The sequence below is a fragment of the Electrophorus electricus genome, chromosome 4 (genome assembly GCF_013358815.1).
Source record: "Electrophorus electricus isolate fEleEle1 chromosome 4, fEleEle1.pri, whole genome shotgun sequence".
In the NCBI taxonomy this organism is placed as follows: Eukaryota; Metazoa; Chordata; class Actinopteri; order Gymnotiformes; family Gymnotidae; genus Electrophorus; species Electrophorus electricus.
The window spans coordinates 31,809,322-31,829,321 of record NC_049538.1 but is presented as its reverse complement, the minus strand read 5'-3'; the positions used below and the strand labels follow the sequence as shown (position 1 = coordinate 31,829,321).

Sequence of the window (20,000 nt, the reverse complement as noted above, 5' to 3'; positions counted from 1 at the left end):
GAGCTGTCCGCACTCCTGCTCGCGTGGGACTCCGGCGTCTTCCCCGCTGAACCCCGTGGGAAGCTGGAGCGCTTCTTCTTTTTAACGACCAGCTCGGCGTTGCTCTGGGACGCTGCCGCCACATCCACCTCCTTCATCTTGTTCAGCTGCTGGGTCATGGCATCTTTGAGAGCCTGGCTCTTCACCGATTTCTCCCTCTCCCTCAGCCGTTCCTCTGCGATCTCCTTGGCCTCTGGAGAGAAGTGCTGCCTACCCTTCGTAGCTCTGGACACCAGACCCGCAGGGCTGCTGGCTTTGCCGTTCACCCCGGCCAAGGCGAGGTGTAAGGGCAGCCTGTCTCTGTGCGTTCGGCTTGTGGGCGGCGTGTAAAACCTCTCCTGGGCACTCGTGTCTGGGGTATGGTCATCGTACGTGTCCTCCACATCGTCAGCAAACGGGATGTCCTCCACACACTCCACAAAGGACTTCCTCACATGGTCTCGCTGTGGTTTGTTAGGGTCTTTGGCCCTCATCACCACAGGTGGGTTGGCCCTGGGGGCGGGGACCGGAGAGACGACGGCACTGGTAGAACTCTGAGCTTTGGTAGGTGTTTCCTCTGCTTTAGGTCCCTCATCAGCTACAGGCGGTTTGTCCCAAACAACCTGAGGCTTCTTGCCTGGGGGCTTGGCGGGTTCCTCGTTGGGCGGGGGTGGGGGTGGGCTGGAAGGTGGCGTGAGCATGGTGGAGTCCGAGTTGTTGAAGCTGTCGCTGGTCACCGTGCTGTCGTTGAGGCCCACGCCAGAGCTGTAGCTCAGTTCCTTCCTGTCCAAGACGGAGGTCTTGTGCTCCACAGGGGAGATGACCTGACCTTCCAGCGTGATGTTGAGCCTGCGGATGACGGCGCGGCCTGTGAAGGCCGGCTTCACCTCCTCAGGCTGGTCCACGGGGGCGTGGACCTTGGACCAGACGGGCACGGGGCTTTTGACGATATCCATGTTCCTCTCCAGCGGGGTTAAGCCAAGACTCCTCCGGATCTCCGCGCTTTTCAGCCAGAACTCCTCGATGATGTCCGTTTTCTTGACTGTCGTCTCCTCCTGCGGTTTGGGAGGTTGGGTGCTTAGGCTCTCTAGAGCGGGTTTGGCCAGAGGCGTGGAAGTGACGGCAGCGCCCGGCTGGGTCCTCACCGGAGAGCCTGTGGAGAGCGGAGACGGAGACTCCTGGCACGGAAGCGGTTGGGCACAGATGGGCGACAAGGGGTTGGGCGGAGATGAGCAGGCACACGCCTCGGCAGGGCCAGGAGGCGTGGGGGTCACGGCCTCGGGAAGCGGCACGGGCTGGGAGCGGATCGGAGATGCCTCCGACACGAGGAAGGCAGGACTCTGGCTGTCTGGAGTGGCTGATACAGGAAGGTGTGCTGTGATGTCAACAGGCAGGTATGGTTCAGGGAAAAAGCGCTTCCCTGGAGACGTAACCAGTACCGGAGAGGTTTTCTCTATGACCTAGACGTGGAAATAGTATTAAAATTAATACAATAAAAAAAAACTTTTAATAACATAAACGCTGAAGTAAAAACCAGAAAATATAACCAAAATAAAGCCACCTGCTGTTCTTGTGGAGACGAGTTTTGGACTGGAGAGAGAATGACATCCACGATGAACTCCCGTGACCCTGCAGACACTTGTTCTAAGAGACACAGAGAAACACAAAACAGAAATACAGATATAATACCGAATGCAGCGCTCACTACAACAAGTTTACGCTAGTGCTCATTACAACATGTGCACGCCAGCGCTCACCAGTTCTGGGCAGCTGCTCGGGGCTCTCTGATTGGCTGCTCTCTGTTGGGTGGGGCTCTGCTTCCTCCACAAGCTGGACAAGAGCATCGGCCTCTGTGTCTGAAGGGATTTCCTCTGTGAGACAGAAAACATTACGAGGTGATGCTCTCAGATTAAAGATATCACAGGCTACACGCGTGGCACATGCATCCAGACATGCTGAACACAGCGTAATCCCTCATATGCTGAAGTAAGGTGCCAAACCTTCATCGAGCTCTGTTCCAGGCTCAATGTCGGGACTCCCCGCCTCAGCGTCCAGATCCTCCTCCTCCTCCTCCTCCTCCTCCTCACACGGCTCTGAGGTCACAAGAAGCACAGAGTTCAGACCCTACCTGACAAACACCTGAATAGCCTCTCGGGAAGACAGGACAGAAGATCATTACGGCTACGTTACGATCAGAGGTAGAAACTCCTACAAACAGAACACGTCATGAATGCATCATGTAAAAACAAGACAATATGAAGCAGGAACAAACTGCAAGCATAAAAGAAAAGGCCAAAGATGGAAAGATATAAATGTTCATTGTTAACGTCAGCAGAATTGAGCTGTGCATGACAAGGACATGTTATGGGAAACAAAACAAGACAAGCTGGACAAACAAGCCCCTTTCCACAGCGCACGCAAGAGGTACACAGAGGTTAAGGTGGAAGATTTCGTCAAACGTCTCCCCGACAACCATGCAAGAGGCTTTTAGCATCTTAGTGTCTGCGTGGACCAGGACTTTTCATTTCAAATTAAAAGCACCCAATCTTTCTGACACAAAAAAGTCAATTTTTAGATAAAGTGACTACAAATGGGATAAAGAGTACAGAAGAGGAATCCAGAGACTTCGCAAAACTTTAGGGTGTGTGGTTGATGTCCAAGTTGTTAGAAAGTTAAACTCTAAGTGCACAGTTATTGGCCATTTTGTATCAAACATCTACAAATCTAAATAATTACAAATAAGCAACTCAACTACGTGTTATAAATATTACAACCATCATAATGAGACAAAAAGATAGAAAAAGAACCTGGACAACATCCCTAATCTTGATGATAATAATAACATTTTAAAATTAATATCACATTTCTTAAAATCTGAAAGAATGCATTTTTTTCTAAAGTATTATGTTGAAATAAAATTTCATTTAATTCTTTCAACTCCTTTTACAAAACTGAACCGGCTTTTTAGAGTTGGACCTAGACGCAGTGTTTGTGTCTGCAGGCGGTTAAGGGCAGAGGCTGTTAGCTGTTAAAGGAGACGCTCGTCTGCTGTGTGACGGTACCATGCCGGACCGGTCAGAGTTAAAAAACCGTTGTCATGCGGTTAATGAGTGTGGACACCTCAAGAACAGCTGTTCTGTCATCTTCCCAAGTTCTGTTACAGGTGTGTGCACATGTGTGTACATGTGTGTGTGTGCGTGCATATGTGCGTGCGTGCCCACGTGTGTATGTGTGTGCGTGTGAGAGAAAGTGTGTGAGAGAGTGCGTGTGAGAGCGCGTGTGTGTGTGTGAGCATGTATGTGAGAGCGCGTGTGTGTGAGAGCGCGTGTGAGAGAGAGCGCGTGTGTGAGAGAGCGCGTGTGTGTGAGCGTGTGTGAGCGCGCGCATGTGAGCGCGCGCGTGTGAGAGCATGGATGTGTGAGCGTGTGAGAGAGTGCGTGTGAGAGAGCGCGTGTGAGAGCGTGTGAGAGCATGGATGTGAGAGAGCGCGTGTGTGAGAGCGCGCGTGTGAGAGCATGTGTGAGAGCATGGATGTGTGAGCGTGTGAGAGAGCGCGTGTGAGAGCGTGTGAGCGTGTGAGAGAGCGCGTGTGAGAGCGCGTGTGAGAGAGAGCGCGCGTGTGAGAGCGCGCATGTGAGAGTGTGAGAGAGCGTGTGTGAGAGCATGTGAGAGCATGGATGTGTGAGCGTGTGTGAGAGCGTGTGTGAGAGCATGGATGTGTGAGCGTGTGAGAGAGCGCGTGTGTGAGAGCGCGTGTGTGAGAGCATGTGTGAGAGCGCGCGTGTGTGAGCGTGTGAGAGCGTGTGTGAGCACGCGTGAAAGCGTGTGTGTGTGAGCGTGTGAGAGCGCACTTGTGAGCGCGCGTGTGAGAGAGCGCGTGTGTGAGAGCGCCTGTGTGAGAGCATGCATGTGAGAGCGCGTGTGTGAGAGCGCGTGTGAGAGAGCGCGTGTGAGAGAGCGTGTGTGAGAGCATGTGAGAGCATGGATGTGTGAGCGTGTGAGAGAGCGCGTGTGTGAAAGCGCGAGAGCGCGTGTGAGTGAGTGTGAGAGAGCGTGTGTGAGAGAGCGCGTGTGAGAGAGCGCGTGTGAGAGAGCGCGTGTGAGAGCATGGATGTGTGAGCGTGTGAGAGCGCGCGTGTGTGAGAGAGCGCGTGTGTGAGAGCGCGTGTGTGAGAGCGCGTGTGAGAGAGCGCGCGTGTGTGAGAGCGCGCGTGTGTGAGAGAGTGTGAGAGAGCATGGATGTGTGAGCGTGTGAGAGAGCGCGTGTGTGAGAGAGCGCGTGTGAGAAAGCGCGTGTGAGAGAGCGCGTGTGAGAGCATGGATATGTGAGCGTGTGAGAGAGCGCGTGTGAGAGCGCGTGTGTGTGAGAGCGCGCGTGTGTGAGAGCGCGCGTGTGTGAGAGAGCGCGTGTGTGAGCGCGTGTGAGAGCGTGCGTGTGTTAGAGCGCATGTGAGAGCGCGTGTGAGAGAGCATGTGTGAGAGAGCATGTGTGAGAGCGTGTGAGAGCATGGATGTGTGATCGTGTGAGAGCGCGTGTGAGAGAGCGCGTGTGAGAGAGCGCGTGTGAGAGAGCGCGTGTGTGAGAGCGCGCGTGTGTGAGAGAGTGTGAGAGCATGGATGTGTGAGCGTGTGAGAGAGCGCGTGTGTGAGAGAGTGTGAGAGAGCGCGTGTGAGAGAGCGCGTGTGAGAGAGCGCGTGTGAGAAAGCGCGTGTGAGAGAGCGTGTGAGAGCATGGATGTGTGAGCATGTGAGAGCGCGCGTGTGTGAGAGCGCACGTGTGTGAGAGCGCGCGTGTGAGAGAGCGCGTGTGTGAGAGCGCGTGTGTGAGAGCGCGTGTGAGAGCGCGCGTGTGAGAGCGCGCGTGTGAGAGCGTGCGTGTGTGAGCGCGTGTGTGAGCGCGCGCGTGTGAGAGCGCGCGTGTGTGAGCGTGTGTGAGCGCGCGTGTGAGCACGCTTGTGAGCGCGTGTGAGAGCGCGCGTGAGAGCATGGATGTGAGAGAGCGCGTGGGTGAGAGCGCGTGGGTGAGAGCGCGCGCGTGTGAGAGTGCGTGTAAGAGCATGTGAGAGCATGGATGTGTGAGCATGTGAGAGAGCGCGTGTGAGAGAGCGCTTGTGAGAGCGCGCGTGTGAGAGAGCGCGCGTGTGAGAGAGCCCGCGTGTGAGAGAGCGCGCGTGTGAGCATGTGAGAGCATGGATGTGTGAGCATGTGAGAGAGCGCGTGTGTGAGCGCGCGTGTGTGAGCGTGTGAGAGCGTGTGTGAGCGCGCGTGAAAGCGTGTGTGTGAGCGTGTGTGAGAGCGTGTGAGAGCGCACTTGTGTGAGCGCGCGTGTGAGAGAGTGCGCGTGAGAGAGCGCATGTGTGAGAGCACGTGTGAGAGAGCACGCGTGAGAGCGCGTGTGAGAGAGCGTGTGAGAGCATGGATGTGTGAGCGTGTGAGAGAGCGCATGTGAGAGAGAGTGTGAGAGCGCGTGTGAGAGTGCGAGTGTGAGAGCGCGTGTGTGAGCGTGTGAGAGCGCGTGTGAGAGAGCGCGTGTGTGAAAGCGCGTGTGAGAGAGTGTGAGAGCGCGTGTGAGAGCATGGATGTGTGAGCGTGTGAGAGCGCGTGTGAGAGCGCGCGTGTGTGAGAGCATGTGTGTGAGAGCATGTGTGTGAGAGCATGCGTGTGAGAGCGCGTGTGAGAGCGCGCGTGTGTGAGAGCGTGCGCGTGTGAGAGAGCGCGTGTGAGAGAGCGCGTGTGAGAGCGTGGATGTGTGATCGTGTGAGAGAGCGCGTGTGTGAGAGAGCATGTGTGAGAGCGCACTTGTGAGCGCGCGTGAGAGAGCGCGTGTGTGAGAGCGCCTGTGTGAGAGCATGCATGTGAGAGCGCGTGTGTGAGAGCGCGTGTGAGAGAGCGCGTGTGAGAGACCGTGTGTGAGAGCATGTGAGAGCATGGATGTGTGAGCGTGTGAGAGAGCGCGTGTGTGAAAGCGCGAGAGCGCGTGTGAGTGAGTGTGAGAGAGCGTGTGTGAGAGAGCGCGTGTGAGAGCATGGATGTGTGAGCGTGTGAGAGCGCGCGTGTGTGAGAGAGCGCGTGTGTGAGAGCGCGTGTGTGAGAGCGCGTGTGAGAGAGCGCGCGTGTGTGAGAGCGCGCGTGTGTGAGAGAGTGTGAGAGAGCATGGATGTGTGAGCGTGTGAGAGAGCGCGTGTGTGAGAGAGCGCGTGTGAGAAAGCGCGTGTGAGAGAGCGCGTGTGAGAGCATGGATATGTGAGCGTGTGAGAGAGCGCGTGTGAGAGCGCGTGTGTGTGAGAGCGCGCGTGTGTGAGAGCGCGCGTGTGTGAGCGCGTGTGAGAGCGTGCGTGTGTTAGAGCGCATGTGAGAGCGCGTGTGAGAGAGCATGTGTGAGAGAGCATGTGTGAGAGCGTGTGAGAGCATGGATGTGTGATCGTGTGAGAGAGCGCGTGTGAGAGAGCGCGTGTGAGAGAGCGCGTGTGAGAGAGCGCGTGTGTGAGAGCGCGCATGTGTGAGAGAGTGTGAGAGCATGGATGTGTGAGCGTGTGAGAGAGCGCGTGTGTGAGAGAGTGTGAGAGAGCGCGTGTGAGAGAGCGCGTGTGAGAAAGCGCGTGTGAGAGAGCGTGTGAGAGCATGGATGTGTGAGCGTGTGAGAGAGCATGGATGTGTGAGCGTGTGAGAGCGCGCGTGTGTGAGAGCGCACGTGTGTGAGAGCGCGCGTGTGTGAGAGAGCGCGTGTGTGAGAGAGCGCGTGTGAGAGCACGTGTGTGAGAGAGCGCGTGTGAGAGCGCGCGTGTGAGAGCGCGCGTGTGAGAGCGTGCGTGTGTGAGCACGTGTGTGAGCGTGCGCGTGTGTGAGCGCGCGTGTGAGCACGCTTGTGAGCGCGTGTGAGAGCGCGCGTGAGAGCATGGATGTGAGAGAGCGCGTGGGTGAGAGCGCGCGCGTGTGAGAGCGCGTGTAAGAGCATGTGAGAGCATGGATGTGTGAGCATGTGAGAGAGCGCGTGTGAGAGCGCGCGTGTGAGAGAGCGCGCGTGTGAGAGAGCCCGCGTGTGAGAGAGCCCGCGTGTGAGAGAGCGCGCGTGTGAGCATGTGAGAGCATGGATGTGTGAGCATGTGAGAGAGCGCGTGTGTGAGCGCGCATGTGTGAGCGTATGTGAGCGCGCGTGAAAGCGTGTGTGTGAGCGTGTGTGAGAGCGTGTGAGAGCGCACTTGTGTGAGCGCGCGTGTGAGAGAGTGCGCGTGAGAGAGCGCACGTGTGAGAGCACGTGTGAGAGAGCACGCGTGAGAGCGCGTGTGAGAGAGCGTGTGAGAGCATGGATGTGTGAGCGTGTGAGAGAGCGCGTGTGAGAGAGAGTGTGAGAGCGCGAGTGTGAGAGCGCGTGTGTGAGCGTGTGAGAGCGCGTGTGAGAGAGCGCGTGTGTGAAAGCGCGTGTGAGAGAGTGTGAGAGCGCGTGTGAGAGCATGGATGTGTGAGCGTGTGAGAGCGCGTGTGAGAGCGCGCGTGTGTGAGAGCATGTGTGTGAGAGCATGTGTGTGAGAGCATGCGTGTGTGAGCGCGTGTGAGAGCGCGCGTGTGTGAGAGCGTGCGCGTGTGAGAGAGCGCGTGTGAGAGCGCGTGTGAGAGCGTGGATGTGTGATCGTGTGAGAGAGCGCGTGTGTGAGAGAGCATGTGTGAGAGAGCTCGTGTGTGAGAGCGCGCGTGTGTGAGAGAGTGTGAGAGAGCATGTGAGAGCATGGATGTGTGAGCGTGTGAGAGAGCGCGTGTGTGAGAGAGTGTGAGAGAGCACGTGTGAGAGAGCGTGTGTGAGAGAGCGTGTGTGTGAGCGTGTGAGAGAGTGCGTGTGTGAGAGCGCGTGTGTGAGAGTGCGTGTGTGAGAGCGCGTGTGTGAGCATGTGAATGTGTTGAGGAAAAGCTACAACACTGGGTTTGGTCTCTACCTCCAGACAGGGAGTCCAGCCAGGCCCTGACAGCCTCGTGCCGTGTGGGCATGTGGGAGGGGACTAAACAATACAAAACAACACAAAACAACAACAAAACAACAATTAAACAACACAAAACAACAACTAAACACAAAGACACAACAAAGGCTGCGGGTTTGCGGGGCCAAGGCCTGTGTGGGGGCGGAGTCTAGACACAGACCTCTCCCATGTATCCAGTGACAGTCCAAGGAGACAAAATCATAGCCAAACAAACAAACAAACAAACAAACATGGAACGCCCACATGAAAAATCATGACAAAACTGAACACAGCAGAAACTAAATGAACAAAGTGGCGTGAGTGAGTAGTGATGAATGAACAGCGTTTTCATCCTGAGGACAGAGAGGCTGATCAGTGAAATAATGAAATGACACGACACGTGAGGTCTTTTTGGATTTAACCAGTCACATTAAAGAGATTTACATAACTCCTCCCCCGCCACACCCCAGAACACACAGCCAGCCCCCGACGAGTCCCAGCAGCCAGACTGGACTCGTCCAGGTGGGGTTACCTGTGCGGGAGGTGGGCTGGGAGCCTGAGGCCATGTCCCCCTCGACCTGTGTGTCCATCGGGGGGAGCAGAGCAACCAAGGGCAGTTGGGGCAGTGAGTTCCTGGCTGGCCGGTGGGAGGTGGGGTGGTTGGAGAGGGAGAGGCATGTTTGGGTCACACGCAGTGGGGGAGGAGGAGGAGTCCAAAAACACACAAGACGGCACGTCCCAGTGGAGACAACGTCCAACACAAGCAGCAGAAACAGACACAGAGAGGCCAGAGAAACACGACGCGAGAAAAAGAAACAGGAACAGAAGTTTAGATGTCAGCTGTAAATACCAGACTGTCAGCGTTAATAACGGCCATGCAGGGAACCCACGAGAACAAAACCTGGGAAATGTTACTTTTATTAAATTATTATATTCACACGGAATATAATTAATAACAACATTGCAATTCACTTTCTAATTAGCAGTAGGGCTGCAAAATACAGAAGAACCTGACTGTAACTGCGATATATTTACAACTTAAAACACTAGAATAAGCCAGATGGGACATGGTGAAGTCTGGCCTGCGCTAAAGCATCTGAAACATCTGTGACTGATCAGAGCATCCGAGATTAGTCATGCTGCTCATAGAACACACATTTAAAAATGAGAAAGAAAGAAAATCAAGCAATTTGCACTATTATCAGTACTGAAGGGCTAATATTGCAATTACGATGAATGATATTGATGATGATGTATTGTGCAGCCCTAGTTTAGTACTTTGATAAAAAGCGAGAGGTATCTGGAACTTTCCGTTGCAGGCATGCATGGAAAAAAAGAACAAAATGTTTTTCAATCAAAATCCAGAATGTTTGAGCAATGTGTTCCTCAGCTGCACACCTCACACACAAGGAAAAACCCAATTAATGACCTGGACTAATATGAGCAAGAAGATAACTTCTTCTAGAAAACCTCTGATCTGGTTGTAGTTTCTTCTAGATAACGTCTGCTCTATAAATTTGCACACACTTGTTGTGTCAGTAAAGTCATGAGTGAACACCCAGTTCAACTAAGGAGAACAGAACAGGGAGGTTTAGGTCAAGCAAGCGTTCTCCAGCCAGCCATGGAGTTCCAGCTCCAGTGTGCACAGGCAGATACCTTCACATGTCCCTGCTTCCATGGCATCGGTCAGCTTCTCCAGCCAAACACCTGACTGGAGCTCCCTCTCCCAGGGGTAATACTGCCCCTCTAGGAGCGCCGCAGTTACCCCAACACACACACGCACGCACAGACGCACAAACGTCGGGGGCGGGGTGCACAAGTACCCAAGGGATCCAAACACATGATGGAGATGACGTTCTCACACACACACACACACACACACACACACACACACACACACACACACACAGACACACACACACAGACACACACACACAGACACACACACACAGACACACACACACAGACACACACACACAGACACAGACACACAGACACACACACACAGACACACACACACAGACACACACACACAGACACACACACACAGACACACACACACAGACACACAGACACACAGCAGGGGAGTGAGGAGAGAGAAAGAAATTGAAGAGCTGCCACAGTACTACATGACACACCAAACAAGCCTCACATCACATGTACACATCATCCGGTCAACTTAAAACGCTTAACCTCAGTCGACCTCCAGACACACACACACACACACACACACACACAACGTTCACTTCTACTGTACGTCTCCAGAAACCTACCAGGAGACCTTCAATGAAAAAGTAACATGACCTAAGAAGTGAAAAACAAAACTACACAATTCAGTCTAGACTAGTCAAACAGTTGCACATAAACTGTTTGTCCGCATCGTTTCAGTATTTTCCATTTCTTCCGCAGTGCTGGCTCTCCAGGGAAATCCCAGAGCTGCTCCTGAACTGGGACCACCGCAATAATGTCCGCATAATCACTGATCTGACCAGCGCAGAAGAAACCATCAAGAGGTTGGGAGATGAGCTCGGGAGACGCTCAGAGAGACTCAGCACACAGTCCCCAAGGCCTCGTCCCCATCCCTAGAACATTAGTCTGAACCAGTTAAACTGGGAATAAACAAATATAAACAAACCACACTCACCATCACTCGATTCATCCTCTTCCTCCTCACCCTCCTCATCCTCCTCCATCTCCACACCATGGTTCACTTCTCCACCTTCTCCAACACGCTTCAGTTTGGCATGGAGCTCCACAGCCTCCTCCCAGGGCACGCCCCCCAAGTCCGAGGGCACGGCTGGCCCCGCCTCCTCGTCATCCTCCTCCATGTCGGACTCTGAGCTACTACAGAAGGAGGAGAACGTGGTGAGAGCTCTGCTCTCCGCCATGTGGCCGTGCTTCACCTGCTGGACCGACCTGGAGGCCTCATCCACGCCCGTAGTCTTGTCCAAGATGCTGCTGAGGTTATGCTCCGCCAGCGTCTCCTCTGGAACCTCCTGGAGGTCCTCCTCGCGCAGCATGGACAGCCGGTAGTTCTCCAGCTCAATGCGCTCGGGGGTCCCCTTCACACGCTTCATCAGCACGGACTCCGCCTGGCCGTTAACCTCCAGGGCTGCAAGGGAGAGCAGAAGTTAATCTGGACATCAGAGACCAGAACCTGAGGTGACTAGCGTGTGGGAGGAGTCTCGTAGGGGTGTGGGAGGAGTCTGCTGGAGGTGCTCTAACAGGGAGGTTCGCTAAGGTGTGGGCGGGGTCTGTCTAAGGTGTGCATGCATGAATAACTGTTCACCAACAGCCCTCAGTGTCTAAGCACACGTAGCCACAGTTACACTGACAGCCAATTAAACCAGTTCTTCCTCATTCCTCATCTTCATACACCAAAGATAACGTCACCTAAACATATGGAGATCAACTCACACCTAACCAGTCCAGAGACGCCTACCAACTGTTTTTGTGAGTGTGAGTAGAACTTTGCAGGTTTTTCTGAGGGGGGCTGTGTGTATCATTGGCTTCATGGTCACTTAAAAATGTTTAATTCATGAGTTTAATGTCTAATTCATTATTCATAAGTACAGTCTTTTAGGGTTCACGCGCATTAGTCAATCAATACAAACAGACGAACACAAACTCGGTTATGTCTCTTTATTTATGGTTATTATCCTACATAATACGTTGAACTGCATAAATGTAAATATATTATCAGTGAGTTTACATATCAATAAATATAGTATCAGTTAATTTACATATTCAGAAAAATATTATCATACTAATAAATACAGTTAGCTGGTACTTTACCCTTTTCCCATCCTACAAAGCAACACTTTGTGAGAAGCACTCCCCTGTGGTGGACTAGAGAACCACATGCTTGTCCTATGAAGCCAATGACAGGAGTTTTCATTTCATTCAACCCCCATAACTGAAGTGACCTCTGACTCCCTCAAACAAACGTCACTCACACGTCTGTGATGTTCTGTGTACATGTAAAACACATGAAAAGCCACGTATGCAGCAGAGTGTGTGGTTACGTGATAACAGGTATGAAGACTCGAAACATGATGACTGAAAACTTTACTTATATCCTAAAAACACACATGCATTATAAACACGTGCGTCCCATAAACACGTGCGTCCCATAAACACACGAGTTCTCTCAGCTCGAGTGGACCCAATCCTTAGACACACCTGTATTTTAATCTGACCCACCACAGCAGACAGGAACTCCAACACATGAACATGGACGACGATCACAGATAAACCCTATTGATTACAGATATACCCTATTGATCATAGATATACTCTGATCAATAGGGTTGATCAAATGATCAATAGGGTTTATCTGTGATCAATGGAGTATATCTGTGATCAATAGGGTTTATCTGTGATCACAGATATACTCCACTGATCATTGATATACTCTACTGTGATCTTCAGGATTTTATTGCATTGAAAAAGTTTTTAAAATATTTTAAAGTCTTTCTAATTTTTATGTTTTCTTCAGTTTTTTTTTTTTAGAAAATTACAGTAACAGTCATTTTCTTCCCATGGGGTGACAGCAAGACAGTGCAGACTTACTGTGGGGTTAGTGTGGAGGGGTAGTGTGGGGTTAGTATGTGGGGTTAGCGTGGAGGGGTTAAGCGTGTGGAGGGTTAGCGTGGAGGGGTTAAGCGTGTGGAGGGTTACGCGTGTGGAGGGTTACGCGTGTGGCGGGTTACGCGTGTGGAGGTGTTAGCGTGCATGGAAGGATCAGAAACACAAAGACCAACAGAAGACAGAAGGTTGTGTGAAGGTTACTGATGAATCACAGGCGACAATACAGACACTAGCTGAGCGACAGGCTGCTCTGATAGGAGGGGGAAAGGTAAAGCTTACAGAGTCAACCAATCACAGGCACCGATACAAACACCACAATACAGGGATTCACTGTAACAGGTCCGATTTACAGGTACAAAACCATAGTCACCCTTACAGGCAGAAAATAGAGAGGGGAGGAGGAACTGGAGAAGGGGGAGGAACTAGAGAGGGGAGGGGAGGAGGAACTAGAGAGGAGGGGAGGAGGAACTGGAGAGGAGGGGAGGAGGAACTAGAGAGGGGAGGGGAGGAGGAACTGGAGAGGGGAGGGGAGGAGAAAGATCTTTCAGTAAAAAGAGAAGAAGGTTTCAGCAAAAACAAACTAAGAAATAGGTGATTAAATAATACAATCACTACAAATAACTATATAATAAATATATTACAGCTATATTAAAGCTAGTATAATTATATAAACAACATATTATAATTATATAATGAACAGAACTATATAATAAATATATTACAGCTATATTAAAGCTAGTATAATTATATAATAAACATAGAACTATATAATAAATATATTACAGCTATATTAAAGCTATTATAATTCTATAAACAACATATAATTATATAATGAACAGAACTATATAATAAATATATTACAGCTATATTAAAGCTAGTATAATTATATAAACAACATATAATTATATAATAAACATAGAACTATATAATAAATATATTACAGCTATATTAAAGCTAGTATAATTATATAAACAACATATAATTATATAATAAACATAGAACTATATAATAAATATATTACAGCTATATTAAAGCTAGTATAATTATATAAACAACAAACATATTATAATTATATAATAAGCATAGAACTATATAATAGAGTTTACAGCCAAAAAAAGTCCAACCAAGAGCCTATTGAGTCAAATTGTCATTCACGTTTATTTATCTACTTCGCTCCACTAGTGTTATTACACTCTACTAGTATTGTTATTGCTTAAATCTTCACTCGACTGTTATTAGAATTCCTGTAATCTGAGATTAGGACTCTAGTTCTTACGCCTTCCAGAGGCTACATTTTGTTACGTTTACATTTTTAGTTTACATGAGCTTGGCTTTGTTTTCACAGTTAAATAACTTTTCATGTCATGTTACTCTGTACAGATTACACACATTCAAACTATTTTAAAACTACATATTAGGAGACATGACATACAAACGATGCGTCTTTGGATTACGCACGAGCCAGAGATTAGTGGCGTGCCGACGTGGGCGGTGCCGAGTTTGCAGAACTGGTCCCGTGAGAGCTACAGGGCACTGAGCAGGAAGTTGAGCGTGAGGCAAGACAACAGGTACAAGCAGTAGGTGAAGAGGAAGGGTAAGTCTAAGGGGTTGTGTGCCCCCTGTTGGCGAGTCCAGGACACTGCACGCCGCAGAGAAGGGGCTCCCACCGCGGGAAAGGAGCGCGGGGCGGGGCCGAGAGAGGCGAGGCAGGTACCTGAGGACGGGCGCTCCCCGGCTGACCCTCGGACGCTGCTCTCCGTGGAGCCTGGAACTCCCGCCGGGACCTGCCGTTCCTGACAGCCAAGAGATCAAAGCCGAGAACACAGCGTCCATAAAACAAACAGGACGTGCATGCGCACGGCACACACACTCACACTACAGGAAAACAAACCCCCGTCCAGGACATTTCCAGGACATTCATTCAAGCAGACGTCCACCGTCCACGTCAGAACAAGCAGACATCAGAAGCGCTGTGAATGCGCCGACTCAGAGCGAGCGCGGCTGGTCCTGTGGTGGCGTGCGGCGTACCTGTGGGTGGGGAGGAACCATGCTGGAAGGCAGCCTCTTCCTCTGGGACTGACCGCACAAACGGTAGCAGTAGTGCGGCTTACAGTAGAACTTCCCTGAAAGACACACAGACGCACGCACACACAATCAGCACGTTTTCATATATAGTCACAGAGAGAGGGCTCTCCACAGCCTGTAGGAGACGTTTTCTCCAGAGTCCGAACTCCCACCTACATGCAGATCATCCCCTCGTCCCTGTGGGAAGTCTCAAAACGGCGCGGACCTGCGGGGGGACGCTAGACAAGCCAGTACTGTCTACGGCAACAATGTGCCAGTGTGTGAGAGCTCAGTGATGAACCTCTGAAAATGTGGACATTCAACAGAACTCACAAACAGGGACAGTTCATATCTTCAAAATGACACGCATCTCCTACCACAATCACTCCAGTCTGCTCACCATCAGTGTCATGACTCTTCTAATTACTACTGGGATCAAATGCATGTGAAGACGTCCTGCACACGTCTGTCCCGGCGGCGGCCTGTGATGTCTTACCGTCCTCCACGTCGAAGGCGTAGGAGGAGAGGCGCAGTGTGGTGCCGCAGTAGTCGCACGTAAAACAGCTCCGATGGAAGAACTTTCCCTCCGCGCTTAAACGCTCCATCACGTACACACGCCTCCCGCAGAAGAAACAAACGTCACTACCACCAATGTTCTGAGGAAACTCCTTCCGCAAGGACCCCTGCGCAGAACAAAACACACACACACACACACCCTTCTTATGCAGCTACAAGAAACAGTGGAATGCTCAGCACTGACCATTAGTCCAAAACAATATAAACCAGACAATAAAACAGACAATAACTCCTAAAGGTGAAGCAGAAAACTGCAAATGACTTTATGGTTTAGTATTTAGTTCAGCAATGTTAAAAAAAGGAGTTGATACACAGTAGCTGTAGTACTTCACATGGTCACTGCACTAGAGAGCACTGTTAGTATTCACCTGGTCCCTACAGTACAGGTGTCTTCTTAAAAGGGACAACATTATCCAAACACATTTCAGTGTTCCGTGATGGGGGAGTCAGTCACTACAACATGCAATCACTACAACACCATAGTGATTCTCACCAAATCCCTCTTCTCAAGAGGGGGTCTGGAGTCCTCCTGAGTTTGAATCTGATTGGCTATTTTCTTTGCCAATGAGCTCACGCCCCCTGTATACATCTTTATATACAGCTATGGTTGGCAGACCAATAAAAAATGAAATTGAGAGATGGAGAAAAAAGAGAAAGAGAAATAAGGGTGTACAGGTGTGAGAGTGAGAGTGTACAGGTATACAGGTGAGGGTGTACAGGTGTTAGGGTGTACAGGTGTATGTGTGAGGGTGTACAGGTGTGAGAGTGCACAGGTGTATATGTGAGGGTGTACAGGTGTGTGTGTACAGCTGTATGTGTGAGGGTGTACATGTGAGGATGTACAGGTCTAAGTACGTGGTTGTACAGGTGTACGTGTGTGAGTGTGTAAGGTGTATGTGTGAGCGTGTATGTGTGAGTGTGTACAGGTTTACGTGCATGAGAGTGTAGAGGTGTATGTGTGAGGGTGTACAGGTGTGAGTGTGAGGGTGTACGGGTGTGAGTGTACAGGTGTATGTGTGAGTGTACAGGTGAGGGTGTAAGTGTAAGGGTGTACAGGTGTACACGTGAGGGTGTACAGGAGTGTAGCTGATAGAATGTTTTTACGGTGTGTTCTAACACAATCCAAGAAAACAGAATGTTGAGCTACAAAAATGTTTCACATACCTTACTCTGCACAAATATACCTTTGCACACACACGCGCACACACACACACACACACACACACACACACACACACACACACACACACGCGCGCTCTCTAAGTCCAGACATAAATGTCCTGTGTCACTGATAAGGGCCAAGTTCTTTAACAATCACAGACGCAAGTCCAACAAATCAGAACCATCAGTCAAAAGCTCCCTGTGCACATGGCGTCAGTAGTACTGGACACACACATCACCACCATCCTGAGGTCAAGGATGTCAGCATGAGGTCAGCGATGACGGCGTGCGTGTTAGGGACAGGCTCCCTCTGCTGGACTGGTGTGCATTGGGAGGTGTTACCTGTCGCAGAGAGGTGGGACAGGGGAGGGGCTAACTAGGCTCCTCCCCCTGCTCAATGAGGAAGTGTGGGAGATTTTTCTTAGACTCCACAGGATGGACAGATGGAGAGAGGGAGAAGAAGTGAACATTAGCCAACAGCAGAGAGAAGACGAGCAGCACGGAGAACAAAGAGGTCAGCCTTCACAAGACACACAAGGATAACGTGTCTGTCACATCCCTCTGCTCGCGTGCAGATTGGTGGTGATTAGTAGGGCAGGGTCATGCACACGGCAGTGTGGAGGGGTCACCTTGGGGCAGGCAGGCTTGTAGTTCAACAGCCAGTCTAGCCTATCAGCTCTCTCCTGGACACTGGGGATGTGTGACGGCCCTCGGCCACCAGGGGGCAGTCTCTGCCCCTCCTGTAGCAGAGAAGGTGCTCCAGTCACCAGAAACAAAACCTGCAGGACCCAACGACCTTTACAGAGGTCTGCTCAGAAATGTCAGGCTGTGGAAACCAGCTGAAGCCAAGCCACTGTTAGCGCCCGTTACCCACGGCAACCCAGGATACCTGCTGCTGGGACTCCAGTCCGCGGGTCCGTAACCACTGCTCGATAAAGAAGCGTGAGGGCTTTTTCATGGGCTAATGAGAGGACGAAGAGGACAGAAGGAAAAGAGTCTTAGCCAGCAGGGAAAAGACAGTAACAGCAGAGGACAGTAGTGTCCTCGAGTAAGACAGAGCCACTCCAAACCAGGAGACAGTCCGTCCTGTGTGTCGCTCTACCTGGGGCCTGTGAGGTGAGTGTGACTGTCCTGTAAACTTGGCAGTTAACATCTCCACTCTGTCCTGAATGCTAGGAACAAGGTCCCGCAAAGACTCCTCCGCAGGACAGAGTCCAGTGTCCTGTAGGCAAACAGGACTCAGGTAAGACTCACCTGAGCGACTGACCTACGCGTGCAACAAACCAGCTAAAACACAGGCACATGCACCAGGAGTGCGCGCGCGCGCACACACACACACACACACACACAAACCCCAGGCCACACTCTGGAGAAACATCAGCAATATTCTTACAGAAGCTTAAAATAATAAAAGATTTGAAAGTTTTCAGCTACAGAGCTGGTGATCAGTGATATTTTTCTCAGCCGTGTGAGTACAAGCGACACCATAGTGTTGGTACCACTCAGCTTGTTTCTAAAACACTTCACTAAGGACACAATGTCCTCTGTCCAACCTCCCCAACTCTGTGAGCAGCTTTCAGGCAGTGTGTTAAACAAGGCAGCCCCATGCTGTAACCATGGTTACCGGGTATGACAGCAGATCATCATCGTCATTGTCGTCATCATACGTGTTGTGAACTTTTTTCTGCAGAGCACAGACAGTTAGACATCAGGTCGTGTACGTGATCCCTCGCAAGCAGCGCAGTCTGGTACCAAACACACGCGTGCCATGACAGGAAACTCGGCTGCTCTCGAAGCGCACCTCACTTCCCATTCAGCAGCAGATGGCGCTGTTGTAATCGTGCTCTTAATCTTTTGATGTTCTCAGAGGTGCTGCGGTCTACACACAATTCTCAGCTGATGCCCATTCGCGCAGCGTGAGGACAGAAGTGGAAGAAAACTGCTTCTAAAACGATCTGAGCAAAAGATTAAGGAACATTGACTAACTAAACTAGTACTTATTGTAGGGTTGTTTACTACGCTGATGTTGACTAAAACTCTAGTCCTTATTGTTTATTGCACTGATTGTTGTCTGTTATAGAGCTTATATGTGTTTCCCTGTATTTCTACAGTATTCTAGTTCACTGGCATCTTGGACTCTAACCTACTGTACTGTACTAGGATGCATCTATGAGGAAATGACTTTGGATAAGAGCGTCTGATAAATGCTGTAAATATAAACATGAGATTAAACAGGAAACTCCAGAGTTAAGACAAGTGCAGAATACACATCTGCAGGATGTGTATGACAGAGCGTGTGTGTGTGTGTGTGAGACACAGAGTGTGTGTGTGTGTGAGTGTGTGTGTGTGAGTGTGAGAGTGAGTGTGTGTGTGTGTGTGTGTGTGTGAGACACAGAGTGTGTGTGTGTGTGTGTGTGTGTGTGTGTGTGTGTGTGTGAGAGTGAGTGTGTGTGTGTGTGAGACACAGAGTGTGTGTGTGTGTGTGTGTGTGTGTGTGTGTGTGTGTGACTGTGTGAGAGTGAATGTGTGTGTGTGTGTGTGACAGAGTGTGTGAGTGAGTGTGTGTGTGAGACACGGAGTGTGAATGTGTGTGTGTGAGTGTGAGTGAGTGTGTGTGTGTGAGAGACACGGAGTGTGAGTGTGTGTGTGTGTGTGTGAGTGCGTGTGTGTGTGTGTCAGACCCTCATTACTGGCCCCACTGGCCCTCAGTGGGATGACGGCAGAGTGCAAAAAATGCAGATTCACACACACACAACTGGACAGAAAGCTAAACAGAACTAAAATCTCACACTATACTTGTACCACACTATATATTTAGGCAACCGTTCATCACTCTTAGAATCATCACGCTAAGCAGTATCACACTGAAAATCATTTAGTGTTACTGAGACCTCGTTTTTCTGGCACCGATACCACACGGGATCTACTGCATCTCAGTAAGAGTGAAAGCAGCGAGTCTTAACCAGCGAGTCTAAGAGTGTTAAAGCAATGCTTTGTTCATATAGTTCAGCAGTAGTTACTGATTTCAACTGTGAACCACACAGACATGTCAGACATGTTATAATTATTAAAGTCAAACAGCACATGTGTTCACATTTGCAGGTCATAGGTCAGAGGGTTGCCTATCAGAGTACTCATGTAGATATTATAGTTGTATTTACAGCAAAAAATTATGAACCTGGACAATCCTGTACAGCACATTTAAAACAAAACAAATCACACACAAACAAACAAACACACACTTCTCAGCTATCCAGAGAGGGCAGCATGTAAAAGTCTTTCCCACTGATCCTCCCCCCAAATTTTTTTTTTTTCACATTCCATGAATAATAACAGATATACAACAGAGGCAATCAACACCCCTGTCCTTAACAAAGCGCTATTATACACACACACACACACACACCTGTCCTTAAAGAAGCTCTATTACACACACACACACTTAACAAAGCGCTGCTATACACACACACACACACGTGACCTTAACGAAGCGCAATTATACACACACATCTGTCCTTAACGAAGCGCTATTATACACACACACACACACACACACACACACACTTAATGAAGCACTATTACACACACACACACACACACACACACACACACACACACACACCTGTCCTTAATGAATCGTTG

At 50.3% G+C, this 20,000-nt stretch overlaps 1 protein-coding gene across 10 annotated transcripts in view; it reads right to left on the bottom strand.

The window, feature by feature from the left end:
- The window catches only part of mical3a (microtubule associated monooxygenase, calponin and LIM domain containing 3a), a 52,790-nt gene that overhangs the window by 15,678 nt on the left and 17,112 nt on the right, over positions 1-20,000 (bottom strand). For 4 of the 10 annotated variants that reach the window (XM_035525172.1, XM_035525173.1, XM_035525174.1 and 1 more), the window contains 12 exons: positions 15,118-15,304; positions 14,586-14,680; positions 14,272-14,350; positions 10,884-11,079; positions 10,612-10,811; positions 9,624-9,713; positions 8,500-8,604; positions 7,947-8,009; positions 2,019-2,111; positions 1,776-1,889; positions 1,580-1,662; positions 1-1,478 (listed from right to left, as the gene is read on the bottom strand). The exon at positions 1-1,478 is cut by the window's left edge and continues 263 nt beyond it. In XM_035525172.1, coding sequence (XP_035381065.1) covers positions 1-1,478; positions 1,580-1,662; positions 1,776-1,889; positions 2,019-2,111; positions 7,947-8,009; positions 8,500-8,604; positions 9,624-9,713; positions 10,612-10,811; positions 10,884-11,079; positions 14,272-14,350; positions 14,586-14,680; positions 15,118-15,304 — 2,783 coding nt within the window. Of the gene's footprint in view, positions 1,479-1,579; positions 1,663-1,775; positions 1,890-2,018; positions 2,112-7,946; positions 8,010-8,499; positions 8,605-9,623; positions 9,714-10,611; positions 10,812-10,883; positions 11,080-14,271; positions 14,351-14,585; positions 14,681-15,117; positions 15,305-15,690; positions 15,799-16,987; positions 17,099-17,247; positions 17,320-17,460; positions 17,581-17,982; positions 18,043-20,000 lie in introns of all 10 variants that reach the window. The other 6 variants (XM_035525166.1, XM_035525167.1, XM_035525168.1 and 3 more) reach the window with 6 other exon arrangements.